General features: G+C 38.4%; 1 protein-coding gene across 5 annotated transcripts in view; it reads left to right on the forward strand.

Moving 5' to 3' along the window:
• PATJ (PATJ crumbs cell polarity complex component) overlaps positions 1 to 12,908 on the forward strand; it is a 219,626-nt gene that overhangs the window by 65,882 nt on the left and 140,836 nt on the right. For all 5 annotated transcript variants that reach the window (XM_072997719.2, XM_072997722.2, XM_072997721.2 and 2 more), the window contains exons 19-23: positions 2,648 to 2,857; positions 6,878 to 7,225; positions 7,598 to 7,676; positions 9,445 to 9,577; positions 10,355 to 10,426. In XM_072997719.2, coding sequence (XP_072853820.2) covers positions 2,648 to 2,857; positions 6,878 to 7,225; positions 7,598 to 7,676; positions 9,445 to 9,577; positions 10,355 to 10,426 — 842 coding nt within the window. The remainder of the gene's footprint in view (positions 1 to 2,647; positions 2,858 to 6,877; positions 7,226 to 7,597; positions 7,677 to 9,444; positions 9,578 to 10,354; positions 10,427 to 12,908) is intronic.

Raw genomic sequence — 12,908 nt, forward strand, 5'->3', positions numbered from 1 at the left:
TTAAAACATTTGTTACAGAAAATGTGCCATGGCATATATCATAGTTTTTCTATTTATCAAAGACTGAGGCCAGTGTTCTAACTGGTATAGCGGCCGGGTCATGTAAAGACCAGCGTTATTTAGCAATCATCCCACAGTAGCTGAAGTCAGGAAAGCAATAGCTGAATCTACAGGGATATCAAGATACCTAAACATGGAGGTTTTGTATTTCTCAACATAATCTTTGCTTGAGAAACTTGCAATCTCTCTAAAGCCAAATCTTTGGTTGGGCCGTGAGTTACATTGTGATGTCTTATCTACTGCAATTTACTTTTTAAAAGGATAAATACCCAGGGCTAGAGTTCCGTTAGAACATTACTCCAGAGTAAGCAAAATTTGTTGTTGCCAATTGCAGCTGACAAGGTGCCAGCTGTGTGCCTGCTTAGCTGCCAATCTTGTGACCAAACATGTAACCAATACCTTGTTGTGTAGCTACAATTCAATGCTGCAACCTACATGATTGGACATACTTGGGAGTAAAATCTTATAGTATTCTGGACAGTGTTTAATGAATTGGGAGCACAAATCAAGCAGGATATGGAGGTATCAAAGGAGTGAGTTAATTGTAAAGTGTCTGGAATACTTTTATACAGTAGGTTGATGAGACTTTTCCATGTCATCTGCCCTTATAGTAATGTAGGAGAATGTGGTTTCCTTTTCTGTTAATAAACTTTTAATCCTAAATATTGTTCCTTGATACTGGAGTTACATGTTGCAGTGCTGCCAACTTCTGAAAGCTTATCTCTGCTTTTATCCCGATGGATAATGTGCAGTGGCAATAAAGGTATGAAAATAGTGGTGTTGTTTTTTTAAACCTTCCTTGGGTAAGATTACCTTTTGATTGAATCTGTTTGATCCTGGAATCTGCTTCTCAGTGGACAACTGAGATGTGTGCTCAGTTGTCAACACACCCAACACCCTACAGGGACATATTCTTTAAGCAACATCACATACCATGTAGGACCTAACTGCATGGCCCTGCATGATATATGATTTTGTTAGTGCTTATGGTTTTCCTAGGGATCCAGTTAAGGTTTAGAACTGGCCAAGAGAAGGTCGTTTGCTTTGTTCATGAGAAAGTTTGAAGTTGACTGTTCACTTTATTTAGTGGTATGGCAACTTGGTTTTAAAAAAAATTCTTTCCCCCTTTCTAAAACAGATTTCATTTTGCTACCACTGATGTCTTTTGAGTTCTTACATTTCAAAATTCAAAGACATTTTTGGAAGAGAGAAGGGGGAAAGTCCCTTTAAAGCAAAAAGTCATGGCTGAAGCTGTTCTTCTCAATGCATGGACATTCAGTCTACAGGTTAACTTCTATCATCACTCAGACCATGGAAACGAATGCATCCTTATTGTTCTATAACATCCACTGCAAGTAAACGCAGTAGCATCCTTCCATTAGACCTCCACTCCCTGGATATTAAATCACTAGTGATATGGAAAAACTGAAATGAAAGAGGCTTTTGTGATTTCTGTATTGCAAACAGCAGGGCAACCTTAACTAGATCTACATGTTTCTTGCTAGTCTCATCCAGTTGATTCAGATTTGAGGAAAGGAAATCTTGTATTAAAGGGCTTAATCCAATGTAAGCAGAATTCTTCCCCCCCACACACCCTTTTCTCTCTTTAAATGATCAAAAAGTAGAGTACACGTCTTATGTTTAAATGAGGTTGAGAAGTATGAGGCAGTTTTCAATGTACCCATGTTTTGAGTGGGGAAGGGTTGATCTATCCTTTGAATGTCTTTTTTGTGTGGTTTACTGCATGTCTTTGTCTCTTTGGGGAATACTGGAGAAAGGCCTTCACCCTTCCTTCCTTTGGCTAGTAGTCTTCTAGTGACTAGTCAACAATGTTGGTGAGATAGAAGGCCTCAGAGTAGGTAAGCAAGGGATCTCATGTGGAGGAAGGAGAAATAAATCAAATGGACATGTTCTCTCCATGTGCCACTCACTTTCCTCCCTCTGCCCATTCTTGACGGTGGTGAAATGCCTCTTGGACAACTAAGCCACAAGTTAATGAAGTGGAAAGCTCAGCTGCTTTGGACCCATTTGAATAAGTGAAAATAGAAATGTTTAGTTTTTTTAAAAAATCAGCCAGCTTTGTAATGTTGTAAGTAGTGCATTTAGTAGACTGCAAATAAAATATTAATTGGAATGCATTCAGAAGGCAGCTTCTCAAGTTGTGTGACTCAGCCCGTGCCACCTATATATGTTAGAGCTGGGCAGTCTTGGATTTTTCTCAGCCCTTTTTGTTCATGTCACATTTGTGAACATGGGTAAAACTGGACAACCATAACACCTTGTGTTTCTTAATTGCATGAGAGTTATACTTCATACCTTAAACTGTGAAAGACTGCAGGATTTCTTTTATTGTGATGTTTGCAAGGTACATTGTTAACTGCTGAATAGCTTTAGCAGAATTAAGGTGATACCATGATTAGTTCCTTTTTGGTTATATCCAAGTTTTGTTACTGAAGCGTATGTGCGGTGATATTAGCCTCTATGCATTTTCTACTCTCCCTCTTCTTCCTTCTATGCCATTCATAGCTAAGAAAATGGTTTCCTTGGAGGATTTTAGAAATACTTTTTTTTTTGGCTTATTTTGCAGGATCCATTAGAGCCAACAAAGGCTGCATTTGTAGTCAGCTCTCTGGTACCAAATGGAGTGGCTGAACGGGGTGGTGAACTTTTCCCTGGTGATCGCTTGGTCTTCGTAAATGACACATGTTTGCACAATATGACTCTAGGAGAAGCTGTAGAAGTGTTGAAATCAGTACCACCAGGAAACGTTAACCTTGGAATCTGCAAGCCTTTTACAGTAAGGAATATTTGTCTTCTATTCTGTATGGTACATTTTTCAGTTCAATTAATTTTTTAAGGTGTTTTAGGTTCACCTACATTTTTGTTTCCTAGATATTTCAGTTTATATCTAGCCACTCGCCCTACAGAATTCAAGTGTGTTATAAAGGTTCTTTTAAAACTTGAAACAAAATTAAAACAGTGATTTTGAAAACAGAATGGCATCCATGAGTGATAAGAATAACAAAAGCAGTGAAACCTAGTAAAGTTTTACCTAAACGAGAAAGTCTCTACCGACCTCATTAGAAAATGGAAGATGCTACTATTGAGAAGTTTCTGTTCAGTGATGCCACAGTGTTCTCAATGAGATATTGCCAACATTTTGTCTGTATTCAGGCATGCTCACTGGCAACCTTGTTTGATACCTTCCTTCCTTTCAGTGGGAGGGTGGGGGAGGGGAAGGAGAATAGTTTATCTATATTGCATGCACTCTGGCCCAATTCTCTGGAGTTACTTAACATGAATTTATACAGAATACATTATTCTGCATAGGGTATGTACATGAACTCCTGTTTTGCTGTTGCAACACATAGGCATTATACAGGCATTCAGTCTAAAAGCCTGGACGCCTAAATTTGTGACGGGGATATATGGATGTAGGCAGATCCCTCCCTTTTCACCTCCCATACCACCTAGAAGTAAGGGATACTGTAATGCATTTGTCATAAACATCTGATTGGGAATGCAAAGCTCCTTGTCATAACAATGCAGAGAACATATGAAGTTAAATGCAATTACAAGTGAACATACTATGCCATCTTCTGAGTGGTGTGATGTGGGAAGATGTGGATGATGTTTGCATGCCATTGCCACTCTCACCCTAAGTATAGCCCTCACCACTTTCAGTCTTAATGCCTAATGCTAATCTGCTTGAGATCTGCTTGAGTCTACCTTGCTGTATAAGCACTGTAGATGGTTCCAATCATTCCCCAGTTCTTTGGTTTTGAGTTCTTCAGCTATAAGACACTTTATGAAATATATAAATGATTAGAGTATGAATGATTGACTCTAGGGTTGGTTGCATTTAATGTTCTGCAATTGTCATATTTTTTGGTGAGTGATGGAGATTTATCCTGCTTAAGGCATAGGATACAAATGCTATTTCACTTTTTATTATAATACTTAAAGTATATTTAAAATTATCCTCTTGCAATGTTTTTTCTATCCAAGAGGTTCTGAGGCTCAGAGCAAGGTTCAAAGCTTGGAAGTAACCAGTTATAGTAATATATAGTTATCTATAATATTTGTAATGAACAATGTAACAGTTACAAAGTTACCTTTTAGGTATGTTACTTAGATGTAACAAGGAACACATACAGTAGTTACTTTCCAAAGTCAATTTTTAAGGATGTTAGAAGGCATTTTTAGAAGTGTATTGACTGGCATCTTTCAAATTTTATTGCATTCAATTATCATTCCTAAGTAGTAAGGTATGTATTCTTTAGTTGTGTTTCTTCATTTGTATTTTTATACGTATTTTCAAGGTTCCATATTATTTCCCTATGTTTTCCTGGCCTGTTGGTGATTACATTGTGGCACATTAATAACTCACAAAGTAATGAATTACTTGGTGGTCGCAGAAATGATAACAATAACGGCAACATGGCTGCAGAGAAGTAGGCAATAAATTCTTTTTAAAATGAGTCTGAGTTCTAATCTATAGCTGTTTAGTTTTTGCAATGCTACAGCATTAAGTTTTCCCACATCATTTCCTGGTTCTCAAGACTTTAAAACATTTCACTGAAAAGTTAGAGCTATATTCTTCTAGAAATATTCTGCTTAGGCTAGTAGAATACATGAAAGATGATGAGACTGGAAACTGCCCTGTTGTTTTCACTAACTTCATGTATATAAGAACTTAGCAAAAGTAAGCCATAGTGGAGGATATAAAATTAGTATAATGTAAAGGTTTTAGTATAATTTTTATTCCGCCCATATGTTTGGCTTATTGTTCCTCGCTATTCTCTTCACATTTCACTATTTTTTTGTAATCCATATTCCCACACGCACATACACACACACACACACTTTATCACTTGGGCTTATATCCTTCTGGTTTACTTTCTGCATTCTGCGTCAGTTCCTTTCCAAATGCACCCTTCCATGAGTTAGTTTCTTGCCATTCTTTGTGCTTAAAAAAGTGCAGTTTTGCTAGTTTCCTGATGAAGGTTTGTTTATTCTTTAAGGGAGAAAATAAACAATATGAGGCTTCCTCTGCCACTAATCCTAAGAGTTCTGCAGGATGTTCTGTGTCTCAAGAGCCAGTCAAAAATATCGAGTCATCAATATTCCTCGATTTCTGTTGATCTTCGTTTTTGTTACATTTAAAGTTGTGGTGATGCCATGCAGACATGGGGACGAATATAAAAATGAATCAGGATATTCAACAAATATCCCTGATTCATCAGATATTCATTGCTTCATATTCTTGGAGCCCAGAGACCCCGATGAACACGAAACAACAAATATAACCCTTTTATATTTCTCCCTTCATTCCCTATCTGGTTATGCCCCCGCAGATCAGCTGTTCCTCGGGGACATAAGCAGAGAGGGATTTTCCCTTTTCGTGGCTTGCTAAAGCCTGCCAAAGGGAAACCTACCCCCGGAGCTGGGGGATGGTTTGGATCCGGCTTTTCCTCTCTTTCTATGCCCCACAGAGGCATAGGAAGAGGGGGAAAGGGATCAAAGCAATCTCCTGGCTCAGCTGCCCTTGTAAAAGCGGTGGGGCTGGAGCCTCGTGGTGCAGTGGTTAAAACGCTGTACTGCAGCTAAAACTGTGCTCACGACCTGGGGTTCAAATCCCAGGTAGCCGGCTCAAGGTTGACTCAGCCTTCCATCCTTCCGAGGTCGGTAAAATGAGTACCCAGCTTGCTGGGGGGGGGGCAATGTGTAGCCTGTATAATTAAAAATTGTAAACCACCCGGAGAGTGCTTGTAGTGCTATGGGGCGGTATATAAGTCCAATAAATAAATAAATAAAAGTCCAATAAATAAAATGGCTGGTCAGGCTTTCCCCCTCTTTCTATGCCCCAATGGAGCCGGGGGCTCCCCTGATCCCTTTCCCTCTCTTCCTATGCCACCACTGGGGCATAGAAAGAGGGGGAAAGCCCCACCGAAGCTATTCCCCATCCCCACTGCATTTGCAAAGGCAGTGGAGTCAGGGGATTGCTTTGATTACTTCCCCCTTCTTCCTATGCGGTATAGGAAAGCTGTGGAGGCCAGAGTTTTCTTTTTTTTTAGATAGCCTCAGGGGTTGTTTTTTTAAAAATATGACCTGATGAACCAACAAATTGATTCATGGTTCATTGGGCCACTGGGGGGGGGCAATTTGTGGTTCAAACTTGACAACCCACGACAAAGCGCCATTTTGGTGCTTCGTCCCCATCTCTAGTGCTGAGATTTCAAGCGAAATGGAGGTTAATATTTCAGTCTGGCTATATTAGTTATTCTTCTGTTGTCCTCCATCCCAAAACTTAGTTTTTCACCAGAAATGAGGAAAATGTGTAGTGTTTCCAATTGGATGAGAAAAGTGACATAAAATTGAAATGCACAGTTTTTGCCTTCTTTCTTTTTAATATAGGATGCTCAGTTTCTGGGGGCAGTAGAGGCACTTTATCACTGCTGATGAGATTGTCACTGTGTCCTCTGGGGATAGTGGAGGTCACTTCTACCCTCTTCCCATGTAAGGGGCCTGTGAAAATATCCCTGTTGTTAGCCTGAATTGGCTTCTGAAACTGTTCGATCAGTAGAAGAAGTGAAGCTCTGCAATTGTACTTCTATATAAGCGAAGACCTTTATGAGCTCATTTAAAGTAGCAGCTTTACTTATCTGATGCCATGGAATAGTTTTATTCAATTAATTCTTTAAGAACAGAGAGGGTCTTTCAGACTGTCTAAGATGTTCTGAGGACATACCTTTCAGAAAGCAAAAGTTTCTTGCCCTGCATGTGTGTCTTTAAAGGGATATTGTATTTTGCTCAGGACTTCAGGGATGTGTCTTTCTCTAAAGAAGAACTTGTTGATGAACCTATCCTGAATTTTGGGAGGCAGTTTCAACTTGCTGAGAATGAATCGGATGTTGATAAGGAGTCATGGGAAATGCATGAATTTTTGAAACCAGGAGAGGAAGATATTGATGAAGAACGAGAGATGCTAGTAGACGAAGAGTATGATGTGGACCAGGAGTGTGGCAGATATATGCCATTAGATGTGGAGGAGCCTGCTCCATTTGCTGGGATGGACTTGGAAACTGCAAGGCAATGGGCAGAAGAACTGAAGCCTCCTGAAACGGCTGAAGGGAGTTTTGCAATTGGCCCTAAAGCTGAAGAGGTACATGACTACATATTCAGTCAAGAGAAAAAGAAAAACTTATTTTAATGGGAAGTAAAATGGTGGGATGTCAGTTATTTACCTCAGATACTGTATAGTTGTTTTATTGTATTGACAAACACCCCTATCTAAATAGTATGATTGTATTCAGAAAAAGAGAATTGAGACACTGGATTCAATAAAAATAGTACTCAAAGCATAAACCAAGAAAGCAGAAAGCAGCAGTAACTGAATATGGAAAGCAGGGTTTCATTAATGGCTAGTTTACATTCATTTTAGCAAGTTGTTGGTTTAGGTCTTAAATTGTTTCAGCTTCTTTCTAGCAGTACAGAGCAATGTCATGGGTTTTCATGTTTCTCTCTTTTTCTGAAGAGTGAAGAAAATACTAGCACTTGTTCAATGTTCCTTGGAGTGTCGGAGAACTACAGTTGGCCTAACAAAATATTGGAAGGTAAGTGAAATGGGTAAAGGGCAATTAGTTGTTCCAAAGCACATAGGAAAATTACATTGATATAGGGAGTGTGTGTGTGTGTGTGGGGGGGTTCATTTGAGAGCTTAGCTGAGACCAGGTTGTAAGTGTTGAAGGGAATCAGCCAGGGAGTGCACCTGGAAGCAATGACTAATTTGCCCCATATAAGTTTGGCTCCTGTGCCAAATCAGTGCAGGAAGCAACTGTTGTTTTTGGATGCTATTGTTTGGGGACTGCTTTGTGAAATCTTCTGGATGTCTCTTGACTGTCAAACTGGACCTTGATAGTGTGATTCACAACAAAGTACATTAATTCCATCCCTTCTGGTTTGGGTTACTCCATCTTTCTTGGTTGTGGCATGACCAAGAACAGCGAGACTTTTAATAAGTATGGCTGAGTCCTGGGATGCCTTTTTTTGTTTGTTTGTTTTCTTTCATTTTTCCAAGCTTGTTTTTAAATTTTCAAATGCTTTTTAATTAATTAACTGATTTGTTATTGTAAGTTTAATAGTTTTTTATCTGTAATTTGTTGTGTTTTAATATTACTTGTTTAACAAATGTGAACTGCCTTGGGTCCCCTTAACTGGCCAATTATTTTAAAAAAATTAAAAGATAAAAAATAATTTAAAATTAAATCAAATTGATAAAATTTCCAAAAAAAAAGTTTAAATATATAGTTGAAGAAACAGTGATTGGCAATTAGTGATTTGTTTGTGATTCCACCACATCAGCTTACATTTTAAAAATCCATACTTGCATGCTTTGTTTTATGTATAGTGTTTAAATGATTATTAAAGAATTCTGAATTCCTGGCAGGTGTTGGAGGGGGGGGGAATAGAAAGTTTAAGTAAGGCATAAGATCCTCATCAAGCTGAATTTGTGGCTGGAAATGTCTAGATGTTTTTAAATTTTTCTCTTCAGCTCAGAGAGCTACAGTAGAGAGAAAAAGAGGGAGGTAAAGCACTTCAGTTTATTAAGAGTCTGAATTGTAAGCTGTTAAATGGGTAATTAGAAAACAAACCAAGATTTTCAGATGCTTCTTAGTCCTGTAAGTCCTTTTTTGAGCCAACTAGTGCTATGTCATGTTTAGCAGCCGTAGTGGTAAATTCCGGATGTAACTGCATCAAAATTAATACTGCTTTTACATGCCATGTAAAGATTTACATGTCATGGGGCAGAAACAGCTCTTCAACCGGCCAAGGGTTGGCCCAAATCAATTGAGTTCTCCCTGCTGCTCCTGTAATAGGTTGGTTTTGTGGAGTCCTGTATTTTGTCTGCTCTATTGTACATCACTGGCTCCGACTGGCAGGAATGATCAGGGAAATGGCATTCATGAGTCCCAAAATAGTATAAGGAGGGGAAAGGAGTCGTGAAAACCATCCATCCCTGAACAGTGGTAGGATGATGGGAAAGCATAATCCTACTGCTGCTTAGTGATGGATGACTTCAATGTGTCATTATATTCATTCATCTTAAAGGTAGCTTTCTAACCTTTGGAAGGAAGAAAACGGCACTGTTATTTTCAGTGGCATTGTGGAGGCTCTGGGAGCAAGACATAAATGTCTTGCTTCCAGACATGAGTTTCCTAATTCTTATTCTATGTAGGTCTAATGTGTGCGCTCTTTTAAACCAAATTCGTTATCACAAAACTATATGTATTGTTTATCTGACATGCATTGCCCCTTCTTAGATAGCTATTTGCATAGCAAAATCTCAACACCATGGAACAATAACTCACCTTTAATTCCAAGGTGCCAAGATGGAAAATGACCATGAAAATTCTCTGTACACTGATGATGATCCTGAAAAATATAAACTGAAGACTGAAGACGGTGGTCACAGCGACACTCAAGAGACTGCTCTGCTTAGAGTAGGGGTGTCCAGGTATGCAAAAACTGTTTACAGCATATTTTGTATTTTGCTGGAACTATAGTAGGTTATGAGGTAGAACTGTTTCCTCACATGTCTTTAGCCTTATTGAGGAATTTTTACCCTTTTCGACAAGAAAGCCAGAGTTTCTTACATTTTCCTAGATGTTTTACTCTATTGTTCAAAGCCAGACTGCTAACATATCAACAGCAAATATATCATAATTATTAATCAATAAAGTTACTAAACAGTGTCCACTAGGCATTAATTGGAGATAAATATATGTGAAGATGGCCTATATATCCTAGTAGTATGTGTGAACTTTAGTTTTGCATCTTGCCTCAGTCAAGGGGTTGAAACTATGTGCTGCAAGGTCCACGTGTCCCTTTTCTACTTGCAGACTGGTTTACTGGCTATGAGACTTATGGAGAATTCCCCCCCCCAAAAAAATATATTTTGCGGTAAATGTAAAAAATCTGAAATAGAAAAATCACACTTCAAAGAGGCACAATTCTCCTCTACAATAAATTGTACTACCAACACTTTTTAATTTACAAATGCATACTGGTTTTCCACAATTGGAAATTGTTTTTCTAAACCAGATTTGATCTTCTAGTTCCTCCTGATATCACTGGAGAGGTAGGTAGTGTGACACTTGGAAGAAGTAACACCTAAGAAAATAGCCCCCAGGCCCTGGGAGCTTCAGAAAAATGCAGACTTGACATCTACATTCTTGGTTAACACCTTGCATATCCCATGAGGACAGCTGAAATGTATTTCTGTTTTATTTAGTGAGTTGCCAGAGAGAGAAGAAGGAGAAGGAGAAGAAACTCCAATTTTCAGTCATTGGGAACCCCCCCAAATGTAAGTTGGCAAGTGTTTCAATATTTCTTTTGCCTCAGATATTATTTGAGGCTGTGAGGCATGAAGTATACACTGATCTGCTTTATCTTTCATCTTTTTGCTGGACACTGTTTATTTGACCATTTGTTTTCTAGCATGCTGGAATTGCATTGAGTAGTTATGAATTCTTTTACTTCACACTGCACAAAAACAATGAATGCTTAGCGGATGATCTGTTGAAGGAACTTATAACTTGCTAGTTTCCCACTCTGTTTGAGGTATGTAGTTCAGTATTGCTGGTTCATGCATTCCTGCATAGATCTGCTTGTACTGTGTGCATTCTAAATTTATGGGCATCTCTCATAAATTTAGGTAGGGCAACTTTATACTGAGAAGCTATAACTGAAATCCTGTTACCAGACGTTATGCTGCGTAAGGCTGATGACCTCATTAGGTGTGGTGATTTTTATTCAGAAATCAAGGATCTCTGTTTCCACTCCCCTCCCTGACTCCCTGCCCAAAGGTCCTGTGGATCCCTTCATATCTCTTTCATTATGGAGAATTTTATTTATTTATTAATTAAATTCATACCCCGCCCAATAAGACAATTCTACTCTGGGGGCAAAGGGATAGAGGGGAAGTCTTTCATTTCCAAAACTTGCTGCCAGCAGTTAAATCTTCCTGGCAGCAGCAGTATTCTCTCCCCCCCCCCCCCGAATGGTTTCTCCACAATGAATTGGATCCGAAAGGAGCCTTGTGACTTGGGATGCGTGTCAATCGGAAGTCTTTAATTTTGAAAAACCACTGCAGATGATGAGATTCACCCTCTTTATATTGTGTTAAGTTGCACACAAAGTATTTGAGCCTGTACACATTCAAGTGTCTGCTTCAAATAATTATCCTACAAAGTGCCATTTTCAGAAACACACTGTTACTCTTAAACATTCACTTAATAATGAACTTGGGTTTTTTTTCTTCAATATTTGCTAAATGGCTTTCTATCAGAGGCCTTAGGGCAGTGTTTATCTGAAAGAATTACTGACCCAGAAATATTTAAACAAAGAAATATTTAAAATAGCTTACATTCAATGACTACATTGAGACAGAGGCATACATGTGCATTAGCATGTGCTCATTGGAATAATTTGCCAGTCAGCCCATTAAACTTGCAAAATGGTAGAAAGCTGTAAAACTCTGAGGACCTGGTGGGATTAATTTTTGAAACAGAAATGGGCAGGAAAAAGAGTTGGCATTGGGTTCTGATACACAAGTATGTCTGAATTGGAACCAATTTATTTAACTTAGCAAAAATGGGTGCATTATTTTCATAAATCATTTAATTTTCTATCCCTATTGTTTGCCAGTGTTTCATGAAATAAAATTTGCCTGTCAGCTGATCAATTGATTTTACCTGAATGTTGAATGCTGAGTTCTAGGGAAAGGCAGACAGAATAAACTTAAAGGATATACATGCTGCTATGTAAATGTTAAACTATTTGATGAAAACTGGACAGCAGTTTTCTTTCCTGTCTTCCTCACACATGTTCTGCATGCTGGATGCATCTTAACTCTCCTCCTCCTTGTATTCTCCAAGTGTAGCTATTGACAGCCTTATTTTCTGTTAATTTGTTTGCATTGTTCTTGGGACCAATGCACAGTTCAATGATACTCATACTGGTGGGACAAAAAAACAACAACCCAAAGTTCAAATAAGGGAAAAGGATAAAAGTCAACAGGAAATTGCAAAACATTCTTATTCCAGTTGGCATTTCACTGATTTGCTGTTTTGTGAGGAAAAAGTAATTGCTTTGGGAATCTTTTTTTTCTGCTACAAGTTAATTTAATATAGGCTTTTAATTCCAGCACAACACTTTATTATGTTCTCCTGTGCTGATATTTTTTATGGATTGACTTTTTGCTATATATCACCAACTTGAAAGCAATGTACTCTGAAAGGCAGGTTAGAAATTCATTGAATAAATAAGTAAACAGTTATGGTGTAGGTATTACTGTCATACAGATGATGATGAGTAGAAGGGCATAACAACTAGTTAAACAGACAAAAAGATAGATAGGGAAAGCCACTGGATAGAGTGGATAGAAGACATGATTTCAAATCCTTGCATGGCCATGGAAATTTAATGGGGGCGGCAATGGTAAACCACTCCCTGAACAACACTCATACCTTGAAACCCCTATTAGGGTCCCTGTACATTGAAAGCAACTTGATGGCATGTAGCAATAACAAATGAGTCCAAGCTAAACCTTGGATTAAAGACAGACCTACTTAATACAAAGTGAGAGAATACTACTTAGACACCCTGAACATATTAGAAAGCAGGTGGGATGGAAAGAAACATTGAGGCATGGCAATCTCTTGATACAAACTCAATGAAGAATTAAAAAAATATTGTGAGTGGTGTTGTGTTAAATTTCAATATGAAATGATGTCCAATACATTTTTAAAATCCTAATAGGACATAGTTTGCAGGACTGTGTAGAC

Source organism: Pogona vitticeps, chromosome 4 (genome assembly GCF_051106095.1).
Source record: "Pogona vitticeps strain Pit_001003342236 chromosome 4, PviZW2.1, whole genome shotgun sequence".
Taxonomy (NCBI): domain Eukaryota; kingdom Metazoa; phylum Chordata; class Lepidosauria; order Squamata; family Agamidae; genus Pogona; species Pogona vitticeps.